The sequence below is a fragment of the Kwoniella europaea genome, chromosome 1 (assembly GCF_036810445.1).
Source record: "Kwoniella europaea PYCC6329 chromosome 1, complete sequence".
Taxonomy (NCBI): Eukaryota; Fungi; Basidiomycota; class Tremellomycetes; order Tremellales; family Cryptococcaceae; genus Kwoniella; species Kwoniella europaea.
The window spans coordinates 11,330,855-11,356,086 of NC_089487.1; the positions used below are offsets into that span (position 1 = coordinate 11,330,855).

The 25,232-nt window shown below is 43.8% G+C and overlaps 7 protein-coding genes across 7 annotated transcripts; 5 read left to right on the forward strand and 2 right to left on the reverse strand.

Moving 5' to 3' along the window:
• Positions 1–297: 297 nt before the first annotated feature.
• Positions 298–4,486, forward strand: V865_004305 (uncharacterized protein; the record flags this gene model as incomplete). Its single annotated transcript, XM_066228089.1, has 9 exons — positions 298–1,170; positions 1,243–1,396; positions 1,452–1,470; positions 1,520–2,768; positions 2,831–3,310; positions 3,386–3,429; positions 3,502–4,195; positions 4,297–4,362; positions 4,460–4,486. 9 exons carry the CDS (start codon positions 298–300, stop codon positions 4,484–4,486), a joined length of 3,606 nt encoding a protein of 1,201 aa, XP_066084186.1.
• A 442-nt stretch (positions 4,487–4,928) lies between these two features.
• On the forward strand, positions 4,929–7,802 carry V865_004306 (uncharacterized protein; the record flags this gene model as incomplete). The annotated part of the gene is made up of 3 exons (XM_066228090.1): positions 4,929–5,331; positions 5,423–5,736; positions 5,835–7,802. The coding sequence occupies 3 exons, from the start codon at positions 4,929–4,931 to the stop codon at positions 7,800–7,802; spliced, it is 2,685 nt and encodes an 894-aa protein (XP_066084187.1).
• Positions 7,803–8,154: 352 nt separating this feature from the next.
• Positions 8,155–9,569, reverse strand: V865_004307 (uncharacterized protein; the record flags this gene model as incomplete). The annotated part of the gene is made up of 5 exons (XM_066228091.1): positions 8,155–8,612; positions 8,716–8,785; positions 8,866–9,080; positions 9,169–9,235; positions 9,336–9,569. 5 exons carry the CDS (start codon positions 9,567–9,569, stop codon positions 8,155–8,157), a joined length of 1,044 nt encoding a protein of 347 aa, XP_066084188.1.
• A 606-nt stretch (positions 9,570–10,175) lies between these two features.
• On the forward strand, positions 10,176–12,602 carry V865_004308 (uncharacterized protein; the record flags this gene model as incomplete). The annotated part of the gene is made up of 5 exons (XM_066228092.1): positions 10,176–11,595; positions 11,663–11,980; positions 12,077–12,220; positions 12,292–12,467; positions 12,537–12,602. 5 exons carry the CDS (start codon positions 10,176–10,178, stop codon positions 12,600–12,602), a joined length of 2,124 nt encoding a protein of 707 aa, XP_066084189.1.
• A 643-nt stretch (positions 12,603–13,245) lies between these two features.
• V865_004309 (uncharacterized protein) lies at positions 13,246–18,897 on the forward strand (the record flags this gene model as incomplete). The annotated part of the gene is made up of 15 exons (XM_066228093.1): positions 13,246–13,710; positions 13,781–14,537; positions 14,609–14,946; positions 15,015–15,770; positions 15,833–16,371; positions 16,448–16,787; positions 16,856–16,998; positions 17,060–17,250; positions 17,302–17,671; positions 17,731–17,807; positions 17,869–18,126; positions 18,185–18,310; positions 18,374–18,671; positions 18,762–18,803; positions 18,861–18,897. The coding sequence occupies 15 exons, from the start codon at positions 13,246–13,248 to the stop codon at positions 18,895–18,897; spliced, it is 4,737 nt and encodes a 1,578-aa protein (XP_066084190.1).
• A 495-nt stretch (positions 18,898–19,392) lies between these two features.
• On the forward strand, positions 19,393–21,146 carry V865_004310 (uncharacterized protein; the record flags this gene model as incomplete). The annotated part of the gene is made up of 6 exons (XM_066228094.1): positions 19,393–19,709; positions 19,775–19,845; positions 19,899–20,178; positions 20,249–20,501; positions 20,591–20,852; positions 20,950–21,146. The coding sequence occupies 6 exons, from the start codon at positions 19,393–19,395 to the stop codon at positions 21,144–21,146; spliced, it is 1,380 nt and encodes a 459-aa protein (XP_066084191.1).
• Positions 21,147–21,468: 322 nt separating this feature from the next.
• V865_004311 (uncharacterized protein) lies at positions 21,469–24,860 on the reverse strand (the record flags this gene model as incomplete). The annotated part of the gene is made up of 6 exons (XM_066228095.1): positions 21,469–21,939; positions 22,042–22,347; positions 22,415–23,099; positions 23,162–23,241; positions 23,294–24,561; positions 24,632–24,860. The coding sequence occupies 6 exons, from the start codon at positions 24,858–24,860 to the stop codon at positions 21,469–21,471; spliced, it is 3,039 nt and encodes a 1,012-aa protein (XP_066084192.1).
• Between the last annotated feature and the right edge of the window lie 372 nt (positions 24,861–25,232).

A 25,232-nucleotide genomic window follows, 5' to 3' on the forward strand; every position in this document is an offset into this window, starting at 1 on the left:
GCACTGAGCATGCATCGGACTTACCCAATGAAGTCAGGCAATGATACTTGTAATTCTCAAATGTAGGGTAGGTGGTTTTGCCACATCGCAGACGATGACCGACGTCATGAGAGCGCGTGCCGATGATACCGTATACCATATGATATGATACCTAAAAGTGGAGCATGTCCATGCCATTCTCTTGAATTGCGTTCTTCTTTACTCTCCTTTGTCAACTCTTGTGTATACTTGCTTACCATAACAATATATTCTCTATAATACCTTGCTTTGCTATAAGGAAGATCGGGGGTAGCAAAGATGCTGCCGGTACATCGACGTGCAGCTATAACAGCCAGTCGGCGGGCCTTTCTCAATATTCGATCTCAGCATTCTTCTTCTTCATCCTCTTCCGATCGTGTCGATACATCTTCCAGTGAGAGTCAAAATGGATTGACAGGTTCAGCCAAGCTGTTTGCCGACTCGATCGAAGAAGAATCCATCTCCAATACCAATTCGAGGGATCATCTCATACATAGTCAAGGTGAAATTTGGACAGGAGACGAATCGACACATGATGCAGTCTTGCGAATGCTATTAGATGCGAACAAACCACTAAGGGAACCTGGAGGTATCAAGCATAACTCGTCAGAAGACAAGATAAAGAAATACATCAAATCACTAGATCTGAACCCAGCTTTGGGTAAACCACTATTCTCTTCACCTAAGGTGGAAGAAGGGGAAGCAGAGAAACCTAATCCACATCGAACCACTATTCCACCTCATTTACATCGACCATGGCATTCGACTTACACTGGAGAGACGACGTTGAAATCAGCTCCGCAGATCAAATATGGTACATTTATAAAATCAAACAAGGATGGCGATTCTCTTACCAACTTGCTTGAACTTACCCTACCACCCGGAGCAGATGGTAAGACCCGTTCGAGAGTCAAGGAAGCTCGAAGATCCGGAAAGACCATTAGAAGATTGGATAATGCCAGAGAGAATGCACTAGACTATAAGCTCGGTATAGGATCTGGAGAGCAGGTGCTTGTAGATATTGGAGAAGATGAGGAAGATGAGACGTTTAGAGGTAACAGGCAGATAAAAGGGAGTAGTGTACTGGGTGCTCAGAAGGGTTCAGCAAGTGGGATGAGAGCTTGGGGAGGTCTGGTAGAAGATCGTATACAGGTGAGTAAGGGTCACTAGTATCTGTCCACTGTCTTATCGTCTATTTCAGATGCTGATTTCATTAATTCCTAGCGCGCTAAAGGTGAGAGTAGACTTTTCGGCATGTATCCACCTTTACGTGTCACTGATATAACGCTCAATTTGTCAGAGGCCGGTTTCTTCAAGATCACGAATGGGAAAGGTAAACCTATACCCAAAGATCCTGAAGCTAGTAATCCTCATCTCGGTGAGCTTTCTGATCTTCTTCCTACAATGAGCTCAGCTGACTCATCGAGATTTAGAAACCGGTGAACTCCTTATGTGAGTTATTTGCTACATAACCTGAAGTCTTTAGCTGACAGTACTGCAGGAATCGGATAGTCAAGCGTCAAGGCGCCCTTCCACCATGGATCGAACTCCAGCATTCACTGGACTCCACATTGGCTGCTTTCCGTAGCACTCTGTTAACGACCTATACAACTCATCTCGTTCGTAATGTCATTTCGACCAGTGCTCTATCACCCTTACCGCCACTACGTTCTATTCCCTCTCAAGACGAAGCTTGGGAAGCACGCGAACTCAAATTTCATCAGGAGAACATCAAACAGATCAATGATTTGGTACGACGGATGAATGCCCAGGCTCCTTCACCCGCTCGACGAAATCTCTTGACGCTCGAAGGAGAGCTAAACAGGCTTAGAGGAGAGGTGCTGAAAAACGAAGTCTGGAACGAAATCAAGAAAAGAGCGGAAGACGCTGCGAAATTACCCATGAAACCGAGCTCTAGCCTCCCACCTTTCATATTTGATAACGAGGGATGGAATGCGCTGAAAACTGCTACGAGAAGATCGTTCGGTACTATTGCTGCTCCAGTCTCGGCTGTCATTGGTAAAGGCCGTGTGGGCGGCGTGGTGGATCCCACTAGACAATCTTCAGGAGATGATGCTGGCTCAAACGGACCTTCTTCAAATAACAGCGATGGAGATTCCGGATCTAAACCCCTTAGATTGGCTGTCATGGGTGGTGTAGGATTAGGTGCAGTCATTTATCTCTACCGACAACCGGTCAAGAACGAGTCAGCCGTAGAGATGAATTATATCCCTGTGTATTCCGATGAAGAAGGTCCGATTCAGGAGGACATTGTGGCAATTTCACCATCCGAACCTCCTCTTACCATCTTACGTGTGATACAGCTCTACATCCTGGAACCATTCGCAACGATTTTTAGGTTTTTCCACTTAGCATTCCTATTTGGACCTGTCATATTGACCACACCGATGTTATTGGTTGGCAAGCCCGAACGACGACGACGCAGATCTGGTAAACCAGTTTCGGGCGATGACGAGGAGAATTGGGGCGCGAGTTGGTGGTATTCTTTCTTGGTCAAACAGATGGAAAGGGCCGGTCCGTCTTTCATCAAACTTGGTCAATGGGCTGCATCTCGAGCGGACCTCTTCCCAGCTGAATTATGCGATAAGATGTCGAAGTTGCATTCGAACGGTAAACCCCATTCACTCTCTCATACCAAACGAGTACTGGAAAGAGCCTTCGGGATGAAATTTGATGAGATTTTTGAAGAATTCAACGACGAGCCCATAGGATGTGGAGCGATTGCCCAGGTCAGTTGATTGTAAATACATATAGTGAGATCAGCTGACGAACACTGCTTGCTATCTTGTAGGTGTATAAAGCCAAATTGAAACCGTCTGTATTCATCGGCGGAGCGGCGAGCGCAAAGCACGATCGAGTACCGGTGGACGAGTCTCATACACGTTCAGTCGCAATCAAAGTGTTACATCCTCGAGCACGTAAAACGATTCGAAGGGATATAGCCATCATGTCTGTATTCGCGAACATCTTCAACGCTTTCCCAGGTATGGAATGGTTGTCACTCCCTGAAGAAGTCGCTGTCTTCGGCGACATGATGAACTCGCAATTGGATTTAAGAGTGGAAGCGTCCAATTTAGAAAGATTCGAGGTGAATTTCCAAAAGAGGGGTAGAAGGGTGACTTTCCCAAGTCCCTTCAAATTGGGTCAAAATGAATCGAAAGATGTATTGATAGAGGAATTTGAAAATGCTTTACCGCTAAAGTGGTTCTTGACCAATGGCGGTGGAGACTATGATGATATGATCGCTGGAATCGGATTGGATGCTTTCTTGGTATGTGACCACTTCTGTGATGAAATCGCTGTTGGCAAATAAGCGTACTGACCGTTTTTTTGGTGGGGCTTGCAGGAAATGTTGTTATTGGATAATTGGACTCATGGTGATCTACATCCGTGAGTCAGCTGAACAAGCGTTGATTGTGAAACAATTGAGCTGATAGGTGAATACCAAACGTGCTTTTGTAGGGGTAACATCATGGTACGATTCTATAAGCCCACCACTACAGATTATCTTGGACCATTGCTCAATAAATTCAGTCGACATTCTCAAACACCCCCTTCAGACTCGCCCCCTTCGTCCAGCATCTCCAACGAACAGCTCGTCGAGTCGTTGGCATCCATAGCACACGATCACGATGCGTGGCATGATCGACTATCCGAATTGTACAAAGAGGGCTATGAGCCTCAACTGATCTTCATCGATGCTGGTCTGGTCACTTCTCTAGACGACAAGAATAGAAGAAATTTCCTAGACTTGTTTCAAAGTGTAGCCGAGTTCGACGGGTACAAAGCTGGTAAACTAATGGTTGAGAGATGTCGTACGCCGGAACATGTGATTGACGAAGAGACTTTTGCTCTTAAAATCCAACATGTGGTCTTATCAGTCAAATCGAAGACGTTCAGTTTAGCAAAAATCAAAATATCCGATATTCTCACTGATGTGCTCAATGCGGTCAGACAACATCATGTGAAACTTGAAGGTGATTTTGTAAATACCGTCTTGTCGATTTTACTTTTGGAAGGGATAGGTAGACAGTTGGATCCGAATATGGACTTATTCAAGTCTGCTTTACCGATCTTGAGACAATTGGGTAGACAGATGGGTACGAAGGAGGTTATCAATAATACACCTAAAGGGAATTTGTTAGCTATGATCAAGGTGAGTTATGAACTGGCTCTTATACGCTCTGTACATTCCAACGCAGGTTTCTACTGGAGGAAAAAGGACTGACCGAAGTTATGTGTCCCAACGTATCGTAGCTCTGGGTATGGGTGGAAGCTAGACAGGTAGCTGGAGAAGCGTCGATATTGGATCAATGGATCAAGGTGAATATTCCGTTTTCAAGTTGAAGCTGAGGAAACGCTCAAGTCACGAAGAGTGAAGAGGTCAACTGATATATTTGTTCGTCCGTTGTCAAAATAGTATGATCGACTTTTCCCTGCTATATAATGTGGATCATAAAAAGTATAAACAATTCGGAATGAAGGAGGCAAGGATTGAAGGAGCCAATACGATATCAGCTCTGAAGAAAGGGATGAACTAGACTCATTCGTTTTATCGCATCGTTGTTTTACATGATAGACTGCTCGATCTTGTTGTACGTGTACACACTATATATACTTTTGTAGTCGATTCATTCAAATACAGATATACAGATAGATACATGCATCCTTCACATCAATATAATATACATTTACTTGTCGATACCAGCTTTAATGGCTTGGCAAGATGAAGCGGCGATCGCCGTCTGTCCCGAACGACGTCAATCAACCTTACATGGGGGTCTACGTTACTAGACTTATCAATTGGGATCATTGACAACAGTATTGACTGACATCCTATATCCATTATTGAACAGGCCAAATCTCACTGTACCTCGTTTAAGCCCAATATGGACACCATCAGAATAACCAAAGTGGACAATGTGGTATTGGAATATTACATACCGCCTACCACGAGTGAAGGGGGACCTAGTAAAGTTAGAAAGACAGGGACGATCCATTTAACACCTCATCATCTCATATTCTGCGAGAATCCAACTGAAGTCTCGACGCAGCGGAAGAATGAGACTGATCTCAAGCAGGATAAGAATAAGACCGAAGAGATTTGGATACCTTACCCGATAATTACTCTGCTCACGAAATTACCACAATCCATTCAAGGTGCTTATCCACTGAAGGTTGAGACGAAGCATTTCAAGAATTATGTGTTCCTCTTCGAGAAGGATAGATCGATGGGTAAGAGTGGGGGCGCAGAGGATGTTTGGCAGAGTATAAAAGATTCAGCAGTGAAGAGTGAGTATAAATCTCAGATTTGCAGAAGTATCTAGGATGTTTGATGATGATGATGATGATGAAACTAACGATATGGTAACTATGGTGGTAGCATCGGTTGAACTATTACACGCATTCTTCTATACGCCCCCTCCTTCATCATCGACTGCGTCCACGTCTGTAGCTTCAACCTCAACAGGTTGGTCAACGTATAATCCCCGAACGGAATTCGCCCGTCAAGGTCTAGGAAGCAAAACGAAATCATGGCGGTTCACCGATATAAACAAGGATTATTCATTCTCAACCACCTACCCAAGTAAATTGGTCGTGCCTGCCAGAATATCAGATTCGACGTTGAGTTACGCAAGTAAATATAGGAGTAAGGCGAGAATACCGGTTCTGACGTATCTGCATTGGGGTAATAATGTGAGTTTTGGATGATGTGAAAAATGCTTCACCTTATGTGACTATCGATAAGTGCCAGTATGCATGACCGAAACTTGCTGATACTTCATTTCTTTTAGGCATCCATAACACGTTCTTCGCAGCCTATGGTCGGACTGAAGAACTCCCGTTCGGCTCAAGATGAACGTCTAGTAGAATGTATTTTCTCTTCACACTTATATCCCGAAGCGGCCTACTCTGCTCCAGTGTACGGAGCGACTACCACCAATCTCATCATTGACGCTCGACCAACCACCAATGCGATGGCTAACGTAGCTATGGGAGCCGGAACAGAGAATATGGAAAATTATAAGCTTGGTAAAAAAGCGTATCTCGGTATAGACAATATACACGTCATGCGGAACAGTCTCAAGATCATCATTGAAGCAATCCGAGAAGCCGAATCTAAACCTGCTGCATCAGCCATTTCTGGTGCGGGAGTATTGGATAGAACGTTATTGAGAAAATCCAATTGGTTGAAACATCTTTCGACGATATTAGATGGATCATTAATGATAATCAAAAACATACATTTAAACGCTTCTCACGTTTTGATTCATTGTTCGGATGGATGGGATAGGACTGCTCAACTCAGTGCTATATCTCAGATATGCCTGGATCCATATTATAGGACTATCGAGGGATTTAGCGTATTGGTCGAAAAAGATTTTTTATCATTTGGACATAAATTCTTAGATCGATCGAATCACCTATCATCCGAAAAATACTTTATCTTATCTGAAAATGAAATTTCATCAGACGATGAGGAAGAAGATACCCCGAATGGAGCAGCAGCCGCCAAAGCCGCACAAGCATTTTTCGCATCTGTACAAAAGCAATTCACCAATTCAACCCAATCTCACTCACACTTGAAAGAGATTTCACCTGTTTTCCATCAATTTTTAGATTGTGTCAGACAAATTCAAAGGCAGTTTCCCGAAAGATTCGAATTTAATGAGAAGTACCTGTTGGATATTTACCATCATTTGTATTCATGTCAATTCGGAACGTTCTTGTTTAATAATGAAAAACAGAAAAATCAATATACCTCTTTAACCAGGTCGATATGGGATTATACGAATCAACATAAAGAGAGATATGTGAATAAGGAGTTTGATAGTGGTTTGGATAAGAAGAATGATGGTGATCAAGGTGTATTGTTGTATGATCCGAAAGATGTCAAATTCTGGTTCAGGTTATTTAGAAGAGGAGATGAAGAGATGAATGGATCGCCAATCGTACTTAACCAGCAAGCTCAAGGGGTAGATGTGGTAGGACCGATAAGTTCCAATTCGCAAGATCCAGTAACTTTACCTAGTAATCCGATCCGGTCAATCTCGCCTTTACATGACAGTACTGGTCAAACACCCATTCGAACGGATATGTCAACATCACCATCTTCTGGTGGTGGATGGAATTGGCAACAATTCTCTTCTGGAGCGTTCAACGCAGTGCAAAATGCCGGTAGACAGATAAAGAATATATCTCAAGATGCTTATAATCAATTGAAAGCTGAGGCTGGAGAGATAGATGGATCGGATCCCTGGGATAGCGGTATTGGTAGATCAGGAGAGATGGGAGGTGGCACAATTACCAGTGCGAGTGGGAATGAGAATGGGTTAGAAGACAGGAAAGAATATAAACCGTATACGTATACTCCGAGAACGAATTTTAGGATACCTTCTGAGAGTAATCCTTGGTCAACTGGTACTACTACTTCTACTTCTGCTTTACCAAGCGTAATCAACCCTAATTTCAACGCTACGACAACAACACCAAATTCGAACGATGTACTACCGACTGTCAATAGGTTGAATAGTAATTCAAACTCGAATCCATGGTCTACCGATAAACCTCCCGCCACCTCGACCTTGCCCAAACCTAATTCAGATAAGGTACAAAGTAAATCATCACCTTCCTTAGCTGAGTTGTCCTTGAACGAGAACACGAACTCCACACCGAAATTGCCAACGACGACGGACGAAGAGATGATAAGAGCTGCTATGGGTGAAGATAAGAAAGCTTGGGATCCTCTTGGAGCTTTGTAAAAGTTGATGCACATATAGTTCTGTAAGCATATCTGCTTTGTGCATATTATCATATAGATTTTGATCTTCTCTATTTTTGTATATTCTATGTAATGTATAAATAGCTTTAATTAGATTACGAAGATGCGATTGCTATGCCACGTTATGCCATGTTCGTGAAATTTATGCAATGATATGTATGTGATTGACGAAGTCCTCAGCCAGGCTCGACCAAGCTAAACTTCATGTAGGTGTGTGTGTCATGTGGCCTAGTTAATCTCGGTTGAGATGGTATAACAAGCCCTTTGACAGGGATACCGTGCGTATACTAAAGCAGGAAGCTTTCTGCCCTCCTTCCCAATTCAAATTGCGCCTACAACTCTCTAACAGATTTCTCAACCACATCTTCAGAAGGATCATTCTTAAACCCTTTATTCAACCTATTCACCGTTCCTTTCACCCCACTTATCAAATCCTGATGCTGTGTATCATCTTCATTTATCTGTAATTCTTCGAGTATTCCAGAAGAATTCAGAGGTTGGTCGCTGAATGACATATCTATAATTGAATTCGTGTTTGTGTTCGTATTTGGCTCTTGTCCTGCGGTTTGAGATTGAAATAGGGGTTTTTGTAGATGCATAGATTTCCATATGATCACTTTATCCAATATCCCAATCAAACGATTTACATTCTCGTATATCGGTGTTGAATTTCCAGCAGAACTTGATGAGGAGACGGAAACGTGGGATTCAAGTATGGAAGACAAGCGAGTTAAGAGGTGTTGGTGTAAACCGAATGCTGATATAGATACGAACAGGGGAGCGAGAGCGTCTAGAGTGCGGCATCAAGCACAAAATAGAGGGTTGAAGAGTTAGTATTATTACAGTAATATCAAAGATGATCTGCGTGGCTGCGAATGAGATCTATAACTCACCTATCGGTCTACCTGCTAATAAATACGCATCGGAAGCTAAAGCTGATACACCTGCGAACTGACCTTTCCACTATACCATCATACAAGTCAGTTTCACCAGTTGTCAAGATAGAACCACACAGAATACGTTCGGAACACGAGTTGACTGACCATGTTTTTAGTTGAATCAGCCAACTTCACTGCACTTTCAGCATCCCTTATGGCCAAACTGCACCTCAAAGCAGTATCTAACAATTCCCTATTCAGTCCTCCCATCGGTTTCGGTTTGCTGCCAGTAGGATTGGGATCGAAATTCTTCATTATCAATCGGAGAGCTTCGGTATAGTCTGGTGGAGAGGCATAGTATAATGAGGTGGTTATGTATTCTACATTTCAATCAACCCTATCAGTAATCGACCAGGGGAAACATCATTTCCATGTTGAATTTGGTCACAGATGGTTTGATTCGCTCACCTAAATGCTGTTTATCGACTTTATCTTTCGACAGGACGTTTCTCTGGCTTTCTCCATCATTGAACCACTATACATACAAGTCCTTTCGATCAACATCCTTATGTGCGTAGATTTTCGACAGTTCTAGATGTCCGTTGGAAGATTTTGACGAGTGTTCGTTCACTCACCCCTCTCTCCGTGTATGCATGTTCAGACTTGTATTCACTCTTCGACCGCTCAACGGCAGCCTCTATACGCTGTCTCCTGATTTCTGCCTTTGCCGCCTTGTCTGATGTGACAACATCAGCGCTCGTACCGGCACTGGTACTTGATTCTCCTTGTTGTTCAATAGCCTGCTGATCGTCTTCTACAGCTACCTGAAAATAATTTGACGTAGTGGTCGGATCTGTTTCATTCACCATGATCGAGCTTCCCTCTCCGTTTCGGGGTGTTTGTAGGGTCTGTCTGGTATATGTATGAACTAGATCTGATTCATGGATAAACAAACAAGGGGAGTTAAGGATAAGGATGATACGTATATATGCAGTCAGATGAAACATTGCTTACTCTGTACCCAAAATTTAATAGATTAGTAGCAGTTTCACCCCTGACCGTGATCACCGCGACGCGTTGGACCAAAGAGAATCTCATGTCATGTTTCGAATCATTCATATATTCATATGATCATGTTCATACATTCATCCATACTCAACTACCTGGACACCTGGACATATCAGAGATCAAATCTTGTCAATAGCTCAATATTCCATACCGCCAAGGATACTGGGAAAGATCAATAACAGGTGATCCACAGGAAAGGAAACTATCTAAGACGGCTGGAGAAAGAGATATCTAACAGCACCAAGGGGGAAGGGAGGAGACGATCAATGCTGCCTGCTCATGCACCTACTCAAGCACAGACAACCTATAAAAAATAAACATAGACGATAACAAACAGTCAAAATGGATTCAAACGGTATGTCATGCCCATCTCTTATCGTTACCCTCTGTGTAATGCATCACACTGAATGATCGTCTACTCTCCCTCTCTCCAACATCCAGGTCGACATCGTAACCCTTCCGGATCCAACCTCACCTTACCCACCTCGTCAACATTCAGGAGATTGCCCACACTCGCCAGAAGCCCTTTTAGACGGTCAGAGAAGACTTCTACTCCACCTCCTACAGTCGATATAACACCTCCAAACAATGGGACGACAGAGACAGTAAATCATCATAGAGGTTCGACATTTCCTTCATTATCTCAAGTGGTAGTAGATGATAGTTCAGTCTCTTCCGCTTTCTTTGCTTCGACATCAACGACCGAGAATAAAGAATCCAACATATCGGAATCAGGATTGTTACCACCTTCCAGAACATCTTCACTACTCAATACACCTGATTCTAGTCAGCCCAGTCATCAACCACCCGTATCACCTTTCACCAACCAATATCAGTCCCCATCAAATCTAAGTACATCACCTATGATCAATAATAGAACACCCACACCACCAGGTAACGAATCTGATTTAGAACCTATAACATATCCTGCTCACATGGCACAGATGAGACCTGAATCACAACCTGTTGCATCCGCATCCGCATCCGGATCTACAACTAATTCATCGAGGACCATACCTCGTACTCGTGATTTCACCCCGACCGCCTCCCCATCAACCACCACTGGCCAGTCTCAACCTCAACCTCCCGAGCTGGGTCCTATACATCGTACGACTAATGGACCTCCTGTGGGAGTGCCAAGGAGGAAAGAATCTATACCTGGGAACTCACTCGAAGATGTCACGGGATCTGGATCTGGATCTGGTAATCCTATAGATCGGTTGAGGGACGGTGAGACGGATAGTGGAACTGAAGACACGGCTACAACGAGGAAAAGATCAAATACCAAACCTTCCTTGCCATCCGCATCTACGTCCAAATCTAGAGATAGAGATAGAGATAGAGATAGATCATTGACTGTACCTGCTCCTGCCTCATCAAGTGCTGATGGATCGACAGTCAAGGAGAAAGATAAAGATAAGATACGTAAAGTATCATCGAAAACATCTCGCCAACCAATATCATCGTCTAGGATTTTAGAACCATCATTGCCCAATTCAAAAAATGTCGGCAAAGCACCTGCGAGCTCGATGTACTATTCTCCTGTACCCTTTCATGGTAGACCGCCCAATCAGGCCTTACGAGCGCACAGCGGGACATTAGTCGGAGAGAGGATATGGATCATTGGAGGTGTAGATAAGAGTAGTTGTTGGAGGGGTGTAGCATGGTTTGATACAGAGAGTTTATTATGGTCCACTATAGAAACTAGAGGTGAACAGTTCCCGCCCCTTAGAGCTCACACGACAACGTTGGTAGGCGATAAATTATTTATATTTGGTGGGGGAGATGGTCCAAGTTATAGTAATGAAGTTTGGATATTGGATACTGGTGAGTAGGGGATGATGTTCATATGTTTGACTCTATACCAAGCTGATTTATCATACTTCGTCACCAGTTACACATCACTTCTCACGTCCTACGATCGGTACACCTAAAACACCCATCCCACCTCCTCGCAGAGCCCACACCACAGTCCTGTATAAGAACTACCTGATAGTATTTGGAGGGGGGAATGGACAAGCGGCACTGAACGATGTTTGGGCGTTGGATATAACAGATACTAACAATCTAAGTTGGCAAGAATGGAAGACCAAAGGTGATATACCGCAGAAAAAGGGTTATCATACTGCCAATCTGGTAGGGGATAAGATGATTGTTTTTGGGGGTAGTGATGGACATGCTAGTTTCGCTGATATACATATATTGAATTTACGTGAGTCCATCATCTTTCTCTCCAAACTTCCTTGACCTTTGTCATTGCGCAGGAATCGTGTTTTTGCGACTGACATGGATACATCGTGGATTATAGAAACTCGAGTATGGACGTTGATATCGACAGACGTAAAACATAATAGATTATCACATACTTCCACTCAGGTAGGATCATACTTGTTCATCATTGGTGGACATAATGGACAGACCTATGCTCAGGATGTCTTACTATTCAATCTTGGTGAGTAACGTATCAAAGACCCCGGAACACTCTCAATCATCGTGACGATGTTGATTTTGTGTGTGACTTAGTAACACTTCAGTGGGAGACGAAATCGCCCAAGGGTGTTATACCTCCCGGAAGAGGGTATCACGTTGCGTTACTACATGACGCTAGGATATTCATATCGGGTGGATATAATGGTGAAAGTGTCTTTGATGATTTGTGGACTTTGGATCTGAGTGCTGGCGCTTACCTACCACAGGTTGTGAGTTTTCTGTACCTTTCCCGCTACCTGTACTCATGCTGGCATGTAAACTAAATTCGTTTTATATAGACAACTTTCGAAGTTGATGAAACTGCCGAACAGGTTAGAAGAATGCTTGAATCTCATAATATATAATGAATGTTTTTTGGCCAGCTTTTAACGACTAATTTATATAACTACAGTATACATGACGACGAATGATCTTGATCGATGTGATGTGCTATATGCGATTTAACATGTTTTCTCTCCTGTTGTCTGACTTAGCAGGGAACACAATATAGCACTGTGGTAGCCATGAAGATAGAAGGCTGCCCATATGCCCTATATCGAGCCGGCGGCGGTGATAAGGTGGTAGTGCTTGAGTGCTGGAATCGAGACATGTGAGTTACTAATCGGGCGGCGCGAGACAAACAAACAAGGCGATCAGGAACCCCAAGTCTAAGCAAGCCTATGACGCACCTGTCGATTTGATTCGATCCGATTACCAAATTTATCAAAAACAAAATCTCGCTTCAGATCGACCATCGAGTACACCTCGGTTTTCGAAATTTATCAGTAGCCATTGCATGGACACTTCATATGACCAGCCTCGGCCATCGAACCGAGGGAATGGTATGATATGATAAATACTCATAACTGCTGGATCATTATTTCATTGTGCATATCTAGCTAGCTCCTTGTTTTCTTCACTGTTTACACCCTCCCAAAACGATAGGGTATCATAATTCGTCTTTATCCCGTAGAAAGGGATTGCTCCATAGATAGATAAATATACACGATGAGCAATATACCGGTACTTGGTCCACCTATCGACGCGACTCACCACGACGTACAGTCTAACCACCTGGGCGAAGAGGAAAGAGAACCCGCCATAAACAATGAAGATGTCAACTTACAACAACCCGAACCTCGCTCTCAGCTCTCACCCAACCAATCGACACCTACATTAGAGATCACCGCTAACGATAATGCTACTCTCACCACCACTGGAAGTCAGAGAAGGCAATCGGACCAGTCAAAGGATACCACCGTCGATGAGAGAGATGGAGATGGGGAAAGGGATAGCGAGTCGACAGTCTCAGTCCCGGAAGATGCCAAAACAGGATCGAGTGGGAATGCGAAAAGACTAGATTCATCGTCATCGAATGAAGAGGATGAACGTAATCATGGTGATTCGCAAAGACAGGATGTAGCGGAAGATGGAGATGATGGGGATGAATGGAGTTACGGATCTCAATTGAAGGTGAGTAATACATTCCATGTACCAAGATATCGACCATGTTCACTAAACGCCATTCCATTTCTACTTTCAGGCCGATCAGAAACTCCTTGAATCGCGAGGACTAGCCGCCCACCATTCACTAGCTCTAGCTTACGATCACTTGTCCGTGCGTGGACAAGGAGGAGCCGATGACGTGACGTACGCACCTACTGTTGGGGGTATAATTGCACCGTGGACCAACAGGCGATATAAGAAGAAAGCCGCTAGATTAGCCAAAGCTCGAGTAGAAGCGGAGGAAAAAGGTGGTTCGGACGATGCTGGTGCTGGAGAGAGCGGTCGTGGTGAAGATATGAGATGGAAAGAGGGTGACCCCATTCCTAAAAAAGGTGAAGAAGGATTACGCAAAGGTGAAAGATATCTTTTAAAAGATTTCAACGGATTGGTCAAACCTGGAGAAATGATGTTGGTCGTTGGAAGACCAGGTAGTGGATGTACGACTTTCCTCAAAGCTCTTGCGGGTTTGCATAATGGTTATGCAGGTATAGACGGGACGATATATTATGGTGATATGTCTGGAGATAAATCGTTGAGACCTTATAAAGCGGATGTGATCTTCAATTCGGAAGAAGATATACATGATCCGAATTTGCTGGTTGGAAGAACTTTGGATTTCGCCCTGAGGATGAACACCCCTTCACCCCATGCTAGATTACCTGAAGAAGATGGTGGTCAACCCATGTCGTCGAAAATGTATCAAGATAAAACAAAAGGAGAGCTGCTAAAGATATTCGGATTGGAACACACTCATGATACCAAAGTGGGTGATCAATACGTACGAGGTGTATCAGGTGAGCAATCCTCTGTCGGACTCGGACTACTTTCAAAAAAAGGGCTAGCTGACGATGTTCGCGGTCTGTAGGTGGAGAGAAGAAACGTGTATCCATTGCAGAAGTGTTGACTACCAAGGCATCCGTACAATTATGGGATAACGCTACGAGAGGTCTTGATGCGGATACAGCATTGAAGTTCAATAAAGTCATTAGAACCTTGACTGACATAGAGAGGAATACCAGTGTGGTCAGTCTGTATCAAGCTGGTAATGGTATATACAACTTGTTCGACAAAGTCACTGTCATCGCTGAAGGAAGGGTAATATACTATGGTCCAAGGGAAGAAGCTAGAAAGTACTTTGAGGATTTGGGTTTCGTACATCCCGATGGAGGTAATACTGCGGATTTCTTGACATCAGTCACAGCGGTAGGTCAATTTTTTTGGGTACCCTGGCTGTTCTCAGACGTAGCTAATTCAGATCATACCATGTATAGACAAACGAAAGGGTTATCAAAGAAGGACATAAAGGCAAAGCACCCACCTCTCCCGCAGAGTTTTCCAAGATATACGAGAAAAGCGACATTGCCAAGAAGATGCGTCAAGAGCTAGACGAGCATCTCAAGAACGATCAGAAATCTCAGGAAACCCGTGATACCCAAGATGCACTGCAAAAGGAGAAGCATCGATTAGCGCCCAAGAAACGATCTGAGAAAGTCGACTATTTCACTCAGGTCAGAGCTGCTTTGATAAGGGATTATCAGATGAGATGGGGAGATCAGTGGACTCTATGGGCTCGACAAGCTACTACACTCATCCAAGCTCTTCTCGTAGGATCTCTCTTCTACTCTGTATCAGATACAACCGGTGGTCTGTTTCTGCGAGGGGGTGCCATCTTCTTGACTCTCTTGTACCCTTCGTTAATCAGTTTGAGTGAAACTACCGCTGCCTTCTCTGGAAGAGCCGTATTGGCAAAACACAAGGCCTTCTCACTCTATCGACCTTCGGCTGTACTTGTCGCTCAAACTATTGGAGACTTGCCTATTTTCCTTGGTCAATTGATCATCTTCACATTAATCATCTACTTCATGGTTGGTCTCAAGGTCGATCCCGGACTGTACTTCACCTTCTTGTTGTTCACGTACATCACCACGTTGTGTACTACCGCATTCTTCAGATTTATCGGTTATTCCTTCGGCACCTTCAACAATGCTTCGAAAGTGTCTGGTCTGATGTTTAGTATCTTAGTAACTGTGAGTTATAGCTTGTTCTGATATCTGCACACCAGCTGAGCTTTCATGCTGTACTATTTCAGTACGCCGGTTATATAATCTACACACCTTCGATGAAACCGTGGTTCTCATGGATTCGATGGATCGACCCTGTATACTACTCGTTCGAAGCATTGATGAGTAACGAGCTTGCCGGCGAACAATTGCAATGTATCCAACCTCAATTAGTTCCCTACGGTCAGAACTACATGGGTACACCCGCAGGATGTGCCATCGCAGGTGCTCAACCGGGATCGACTACTCTCGATGGACAAGCATGGTTGAATACCGCTTTGTACATGTATAAATCCCATGTATGGAGGAATTTCGGTATAGTCGTGGCATTATGGTTGTTCTTCCTTGGCTTGGCAATGATAACGATCGAACGTCTCCCCGCTGCTGGATCAAACAAGGCGATTTTGCTGTATAAGCGAGGGGGTGGTGGAAAATTCATCAGAGCTTCGAATCAGAATGGTAATGCCCCTAGAGATGAGGAACAGGGTAATTCGGAAATGCAAACGAATGAGAAACCTGGTAAGAAAGGAGATAAAGATACACCTGAAGGTGTCGCTGCTGAAAATACGTAAGTCATTGTATTACATGTCTACGATTATACCGAGAGTGTGCGTGGCTGATCAAGGTATGACATTTGGGAACAGTACGTTCACATGGAAAAATCTCACTTACAAAGTGCACAATCACGGGAAAGACCTTACCTTGCTCGACGATGTATTCGGATACTGTAAAGCTGGTACGCTCACCGCGTTGATGGGATCTTCCGGAGCTGGTAAAACCACTTTAATGGATGTGTTGGCGGCTAGAAAGACGGAAGGTGAAATTCACGGTGAAGTACTTATGAATGGACAACCTTTACCTGTATCCTTTCAGAGGACTACGGGTTATTGTGAACAGGTGGATGTACATCTTCCTCAAGCTACTGTCAGAGAAGCATTGGAGTTCTCAGCTCTGTTGAGACAACCCAGATCTCTCTCAGATAAGGTACGTCACCTGATTCCTTGACTCTCGACAATGATATAGCGGTGCTGATAGGAGGATTGACCATATAGGAAAAACTCGCCTATGTCGATGTTATCATTGATTTACTTGAATTACACGATATCGAAGATGCTATGATCGGTACTCCTGGTGCAGGGCTTGGTGTAGAACAACGTAAACGATTGACAATCGGTGTTGAATTGGTCAGCAAGCCGTGAGTCCCATATCAACTGGTATTTTGTAGTACGAAGCTAAGGATGATACGCAAATAATAGGTCATTGTTATTCCTTGATGAACCTACTTCCGGGTTAGATGGACAATCTTCATTCTTGATCGTTTCGTTCCTCCGTAAATTGGCTGCAGCTGGTCAGGCCGTGTTGTGTACGATTCATCAACCCTCTGCGTCGTTGTTTGCCCAATTCGATTTGTTGCTATTACTCAAAGCGGGTGGTAAAATGGTCTACTGTGAGTCAACCACACATGCAGTCTATGAAGTATACTGATGAATTCGTATAGTCGGCGAAGTCGATAATCTCAGTGACTATTTCAGTAAACACGATATTGAAATTCCCAAAGAAGTCAACCCAGCCGAGAGGATGATCGACATCGTATCTGGTGATCTATCCAAAGGTAAAGATTGGGCTAAGATATGGTCCGAATCAGAAGAATGTAAAGCCCGTATGAAAGATCTCGAAGATCTCAAGAAAGACACTTCGGGCAAGAGGGAACATTCAGAAGAAGACGATAAATACGAATATGCCTCTACTACCGGAACTCAATTGAAACTTGTCACGAAAAGAGCTTCGATTCAACTTTGGCGTGATACAGAGTATGTTACTAACAAGGTTGCGTTACATATTGGTTCGGCCCTATTTAATGGTTTCTCGTGAGTGTCATTCCTCAGTATCGAAGGGGATATGCTAACACCCTTCTTCGGTGATGAAGGTTCTGGATGATTGGTAATAAATACGCAGATTTGCAAAATCGTATTTTTACTATATTCCAATTCATCTTTGTCGCTCGTGAGTACTCTACGCAGACCTCTTCTGACTGATTTTCGATTGTTGACGATTTGGTGATTAGCCGGTGTGATCGCTCAAACTCAACCTAAGTTCATCGCCAACCGAGATATCTTCGAAGCTCGAGAGAAGAAAGCCAAGCTCTATTCATGGCAGGCTTTCTGTTTCGGTGAAATCGTAGCGGAAATCCCATACCTCTTGGTATGCGCTTTACTTTACTTCGCACCTTGGTATCCCGTCGTAGGGTTTAGCTTCAAGCCTAGTGTCGCGGGGCCTGTATACTTGCAGATGACCCTGTATGAATTCCTCTATACTGGTATTGGTAAGTTGAAATAATCATATCTAGAAAAAGGGGCATGGCTGAGATGACTGGAATTTAGGTCAATTCGTCGCTGCTTATGCTCCCAATGCTGTGTTCGCCGCTCTCGTCAACCCACTTCTCATTGGTGTACTGGTATCTTTCTGTGGTGTGCTCGTACCTTATCCTCAAATCACTGCTTTCTGGCGTACGTTCATCTTCCTTACGTCCATGCATCGTGTTCATACTGATGATGCGTTTGTGGATACAGGATACTGGATCTACTATCTCAATCCATTCAATTATCTTATTGGCGGTCTCGTCTCTCGAATCATGTGGGACGTCGAAGTCCAATGTGCCGAACAAGAATTTGGGCTGTTCGACCCACCATCCGGTCAAACTTGTTCCGCATACATGCAAGATTTCTTATCTCAAAATCCTGGATATATAGATAATCCAGATTCTACCAGTCAATGTAGATATTGTCCTTATTCCAAGGGTAATGAGTATCTGCAATCATTGAATTTGGGTGATAAAGTTGATGGTTGGAGGGATATCGCTATTACTGCGTGAGTATTCTGCATTTCACCTCAATTGCACAGCTGGTAGTCTTGGTGGTGCGCAGCCAGTTGTGCTAATTTACGTTCAATACGAAATAGACTCTTCGTCTTGTCTTCATATGGTTTTGTCTTCCTGTTGTTGTAAGTATCGAAATCCCCCTATTGGTGAGATTCTTCGTGCTGATAGTGTGATTGCAGGAAATTACGATCCAAGGCTTCCAAGAAAGCTAGTTAGGAACAGGACAATATAGATTAGACAACTTAATATATGTAGTGATAACACTTGCATGCAACCTGTATCTTACCATCTCGAGGGATTCATAGTTACGTAAATCAACCTTTTGGCCTCTGGATGAAATTGATGCATCCTCTCAAGAAACTTGGATCAGCTCAGCTCAAGTCGTTATTATCCTTCTAACATTCTCTTCTCATTGTGATGGTCGTCCTACTCTATAGATATGAGGACAGACACATCCGTTGTTCACTCGTTAACGATTGCCATCTCAGCCTTACTGTCGCTTGACTTGCCCGTCAAGAGCTCGTGGTGACAACCCAACTTCCGTTAGCCGAGTTTGACGTCATATCCACATCCTTTTGAGTATTTTTCGACATGTAACAAAGTGCATACGATGTCAACATCACAACAGTAATATCAATGCAAGAGAATCTAATCAATAAGCTTCCCTTCTCCTTCCCGTGCACAGCTTATAGCCACTTAGCTTGGATCAGTATGACAGACAGTACGACCTCACGACAACCTCCCGGTTCCACACCGGCCGCACCGAAGGTTTCCAACCCTTATACTCACTCTCGATTCGGCACTCTTTTCTCAAGGCAATTACCCAATTATACTGGTATTTACCCCGTTGGAGTACTCGACGTGGAATTTTCGATAAACCCTCAGACGATAGGTAGTTTCAGACATAAGAAATTACATACGGCCGGTCAAGCTGGTATAGAGATAGATACAGTTCTTTTCAGTTTGTTTTACCCTTGTGACTTGGAATCGGGATCGAAAGATTCAAAAGGGACAGTATGGTTTCCAAGGTATGTATGTCGACTTTGCACTTCCATATTGGTCATAACATCTCGCTAACATGATGAGGATGTAGAGCATCGCCTACTGTTAATGGGTTTCTGAAGATGGCTGGGATAGAGAATTCCCTAATTAGAGCTCTAGCTTGTAAGTCCAGCTAAGTTTGCTTATCTGAAGCTTTAACTGATGGAACCGAGTAGACGCAGGAGCACTTTCAGCTGTACACGGGTTAAAGTTTCCTTCTCACCAACGTGCACCTATCTTACCTCATCCCTCAAACGACAAATGGCCTCTTATAATCTTTTCTCATGGTGTAGGATGCTCGCGTCTGATGTATACGCACATATGTGGTGAATTAGCAAGTAGGGGATACATCGTGGCTGCTGTAGAACATAGAGATGGGACTGGTCCAAGTGCAAAGATAACAAGTGAAGATGGTAAAGAAAGAGATGTAGATTTCTTACGTTGGACAGATATAGAGTGAGTAGTATGATAACTCATGGACAGCTTGATAAAACAGAGAATGTAACTTCGTTCAATCCAATTGTAGTTGGCCAGATCGTCCGGAGGATCAACAACCGAAAGATGATAATACCCTACGGCACGATCAACTCAAGATTCGAACGGTCGAAATGGAAAGTACCATAGAGATAATACGAAAGATCACAGAAGGCAGTTTGGGAGATAGTAAATGTCATTTGTTGGCTAGTAGGACGGTAGATTGGAACAAATGGAAGGGACAAGTGGAAGTTGGAGATGGGAAAGTCTGTTTGGCAGGTCATAGTTTTGGTGGAACTGCTGTTGTGAGTACTGTATCGCTTTTCTACTTCTTTCACCAAAACAGATTTTACACCAGGTTTTACATTGATTAATGTCAAACTAATCTTCATAGATCGCTGCGGCTGATAATCCAAGATTCAAACCCCATTCTATCATTGCTCTTGATCCCGCTATCGAACGATTAGAACCTTGGAATTCGACCATACCATGTCCGATGTTATCAGTAAACTCGGAAGAGTTCGTCTTATCAGAAGATTATCAGCGACTTATCCGTGTATCGAGGACGGTTCAGAATGACGACAGGCATGTATTTGCTATAGCTGGAACCACTCATCCTTCTTTCTCAGATGTTTTCCTTATAACACCTGGTTTCGGTGAGTTTTGACTCACCCATACTTGACCATATCGTGCCATATTGTTATCATGCGCGTACTCCGGAAATTGACAAATTGTGCTTTATACTTTGACTAGTCGGATCAATGACTGGCCTTTCCGTACCTCCATATTCCGTATTCCCAACTACTGTCCAAGCTATCGAAGCGTTCCTAGACTCCAATGCGGAAGCAGGAAATTTCAAGTTGGATTCCCTGGGTTCACCTGTAGAAGTCATGTTGTCCAAGCCAATTGGCAAACCGGGGGAGTTACTACGTCAGATCTTAGCGACATAGCTGTCTCGTCCCTTGGATATGCATTGCATTGCAACGTAGAGAGGATCGTCTTGTCAAGTTTTATACAAAGCTTGTGATCAGGGAAATTCATTACATCTCATTAAATCTCAGACAACTCGTTAGGTGATATACGGTGATATAGCTAAGCAGAAGAAGAAACAAAACGACCAATATATCAACATTCACACCACTTTTTTAGTACCTCTGACTCAAACCGATTCATTTCCCACCTCCCATCCTCCCCTCGTCCCATTTTGCCATTTTGCTGTTCTCCCTTCTCCTACGTGAGACCTCTACAACGTGTGGCATTGTGGTATCCCTTCTATGACGAAACAACAAATTGCACTCCGTTCTTTTCGACATCCCTCGCAATGGGGTTGATCCCTTTCTCATCGTCAATCTCGTTCGCCTCTTTCTCTTGTCCCGGTGCCGCATTGCCTGAGGCATCACCGTTATGTTGTTGTGGTTGTTGAGATTGAGATTGAGGTGATTCAGGCTGTGGTTTATGTACATTCGAATTCGAGTTGACTTGTGATAATTGTGATTCCGATCGAACTGGTTGATGATTTTGTCGTTCAATATCAATGGGTGATACAGGAATAGTTTGAGATTCAGATCGATTCGGTACTTGAACTTGAGTTACTTCACCAACAGGTTGTTCTTCCTCTTCTGCCCTGGAGGGAGCTTCCAACCCCAAAGGTCTCAAAGACTTATCTCCACCTCTCATCACGGAGCTCAAGAAATTCAGGAATCGTTGACCGTACGTTACTGGCTCGATACATGATATTGTGTGCTGCAAAAAACCCAATACACAATATCAATATCAATTTTCAATTCTCTCATCATTGAGCCATGGTGAAAAGATAGGGATGAGAGAGATGAGTCAACCACTTACCCTATCTTCAGTCATAGATTTCCAGAAATGTTCAATCTTCTTTAGCGAATTGTACGGTGTACAAATATCGATTATACCCAGATAATAGATCACATCCATATTCTGATTGGCCTCATCCGTGGCTCTCAGACCACCTTCATCTTGGTAGAACAGGAAATGTCTTCGATCGGCAGAATCCGATGAAGGTAATTGAGAGGTGACATCTAACATTTTGGGATCAGATCGACGAACAGCTTTACGGACGTTGGAAGCTTCGTTGGATTGTTTGATCGCTGATGGTTTGCGTCTTGGTGGGGGTACCTCGGGCTGAGCACATGGGAAAAAAAGGACAAGTCAGTATTTTACCCTATGCTACTACAAACCTCCAACTCACATGGAACATTTGTAATTGATTTTCTCTCAAATTATCTCTATTACCTCTTTCCATATTATGTATTCCAACCAGTAACGAATAATCCATCACTTTAACTCTTTTCAAAAACTCCATATCTCTTCTCAGTTGTTCCGACAATAACGCTCGTTTCTCTGGACCTAATTCTAATGTTCTTCCTCTATTTACCCAATTCTTATCTTTCAATACGGCCTTGGGGTTCTGTCGAGCTTTATCTTCAGGGTATTCTCGACCAAATGCTGATCCTTTCAAATCATACGTTTCGTGAATATCCCTGTGGGGAGGGAAAAGATTATTCATGATGACGAAATGGATTTTCCTACCACGGGGTAATTTGACTCGATGTAATCCGTAGAATCTAGATAATAACGTATGAGGATTTGTTTTTATATGTTGATGATAATCTTTTAATATCGATCTTAAGAATTTATGTTCAGCATGTGAGATAGTTTTGATGATAAATCGATAATCCCTAGAAAAATAGAAGAAACTTCCTGATTTTCCGGGAGAGCCTAATTCAGATAAGATGTATTTCGCCGTGAGGGACAGTAGGTAATCTGCGGGATCGAGATGGAAATGTTCGTCTCGGAGGTCTCGGAATATCCATGGTGCGTAATCTTTGAATTTGAAATCGTATCTGGCTGAAGGTGTAAGTTCGTTACCGACACTACAGACATCAATCATCAGTCAGCACCTCGCGTCTCACTTCTCGATAATTCGTTTACTAACATGTCAAACGAGAACTTATGTCTAGCCACATAATCTTCATCTGTCAAGGGTCGTTTTATCTTAGCTTGACAGCGGGATACCTATTGACGCACATCAGCATTCACTCCTGACTTCTCTAGAGGCATCACTCACTCCTATACGGATACCCGTAAGCATATTGTACATCAAGACATAGTTTACATGGTCCTCTCCTATCAGATTACCAACCAAAACTTTGGTTTCTGGATCTTTGGGTCTCTCTTCCGCTCTTGACGATGGCTGTTGACTAACTTGTTGTGGTGGTAATTGTTGAGCTTCATTCTCTTGAGCGACATCCCCTTCCACCTGTGTTGTTCCACCTTGAGTCTGATTCTGACTTTGTGCACTCGCTTTCTTCTGTCTCTTCTCCATTCGTTTTTGTCTTAACAACTCAGTTTGAGCCAATATATCTGAAGCTAACGCCGCACCCTCCAGACCTGGTATGGGTGTCATGGAATTCTGAGGTAATGGAGAAGGTGAGTAGTGTGAATGAGAGTGCGGTAGGGGAGACCTGGGTGATGAGGGGACGACAGGTGATGGATTGGTACTTCTTCTAGTAGGTTTGGGAGCACTCAGTATACTTCCATCACTTCCCCTCCTCTCTTGATCTGTCGGTAAATCAGGCAAGTTTTTCGATAATCCCAATCCGATATTGCCATTTGAAGTTGAAGCCGAAGCTGAAGTTGAGGTTTCAGGTTGATCACGTTGAGGAGCCAATCTACCTGATCTAACAATCGTCAACGAACCTGCTCTGCTAGACGTCGCAGATCCACTTGATACCCTTCTCGTCGCAGACAGAACAGGCGGTGCCAACGAAGTCGGCGATCCACCCAAATCAATCGGTTCGGTCGTGAATGTATGCGCAATTGAAGGACTATCCGTCAGAGGTGGTATACCATTATTGTTGTCGGGCACTTCATCGACTGGTGAAAGTAAGATTTCATCTTGGTTTGGTTGATGGTGATCATGGTGGTCAACTGTATCTGTCGTTTCCGATGCGAAGACCGAATCGCCATTCTCACTTAATGGTGGGCTTGGCGGTGGTCCCTGCATCACGGGAGATCTTCCCCCGGAAGGTGAGATAGGATCGTTAGATTCCCTCTTAAACACACTACTGATCTTCTTGATAACTCGTTTATGTGTACCCTCAGGTGTATGCGAGGTGACTTCTACGGTGGTGGGCGTGACTTTGGTTATATGTACTGGTGCAGTAATTGAATCGTTGTTAAGGTTGTTGGATTGGAAATACTGTTGTTGAGATTCATCAGGATGAGGTTCGGTGGTCAGGGCTTGCAGATGCGGCGGTAAGGGTGGTAAAGGTGATGTGGAATTGGGATGCGATAAGAGGTGGAAAGGGTTGATTCTAGGTGATGTTGAACCATCTAGACGGATATCAGATATCAGTCTGTGTTTCATTCATGGAAGGTGGAATGGATGGCAGGTGTTACTCACTTAATCTGACAGCTTCGAAATGATCATCCATCTGGATGTCTTCGTTTCCATTCGGTTCTACATAGTTGTCTGGCAGTTGTTGCCAAGTGTTTGGTTGCTGTTGAGCTTCCCTTCCCCTTATCCTAGCATCTCTTGAGCTTCCAGCGGCTGGCTGTCCTATATGGTTGGTGAACGCTGCCTTTGGGTGTGAGAGGGGATGATCAGGGTCGTACGTAGCAGTCTCCGCCATCTGTCAGTGTTGCACCGATGTGTCTAAGTGTTTGCTGTGTGTTGGCCCGAAGATGAGCTGAAGGGATGGTCGATTGAATCGAGAGGCTGTTGGTGTGCTGTTGTATGGGTGACTGGGGTGGTCGGGGGCCGAGTACGCAAAGGGAAAATTGCAGCAAGACTGGTTTCAGCCTGGGAGCGGAGTTTAAATCTTGGGTGATGGACGTATACTATAGGTGGGATCAGGTATGCTTGTCGGTGAGTGGGGTGGTATCTGTTGTTGGTGATGGAGACGCAAGGTGTCTGTGATGGTTGAATATGATGATGGATGCGATGTGAATGAGATGGTATGGATGGAAATACAGCGTGCGTTTGCTGTGTTGTCGTGTGTTGT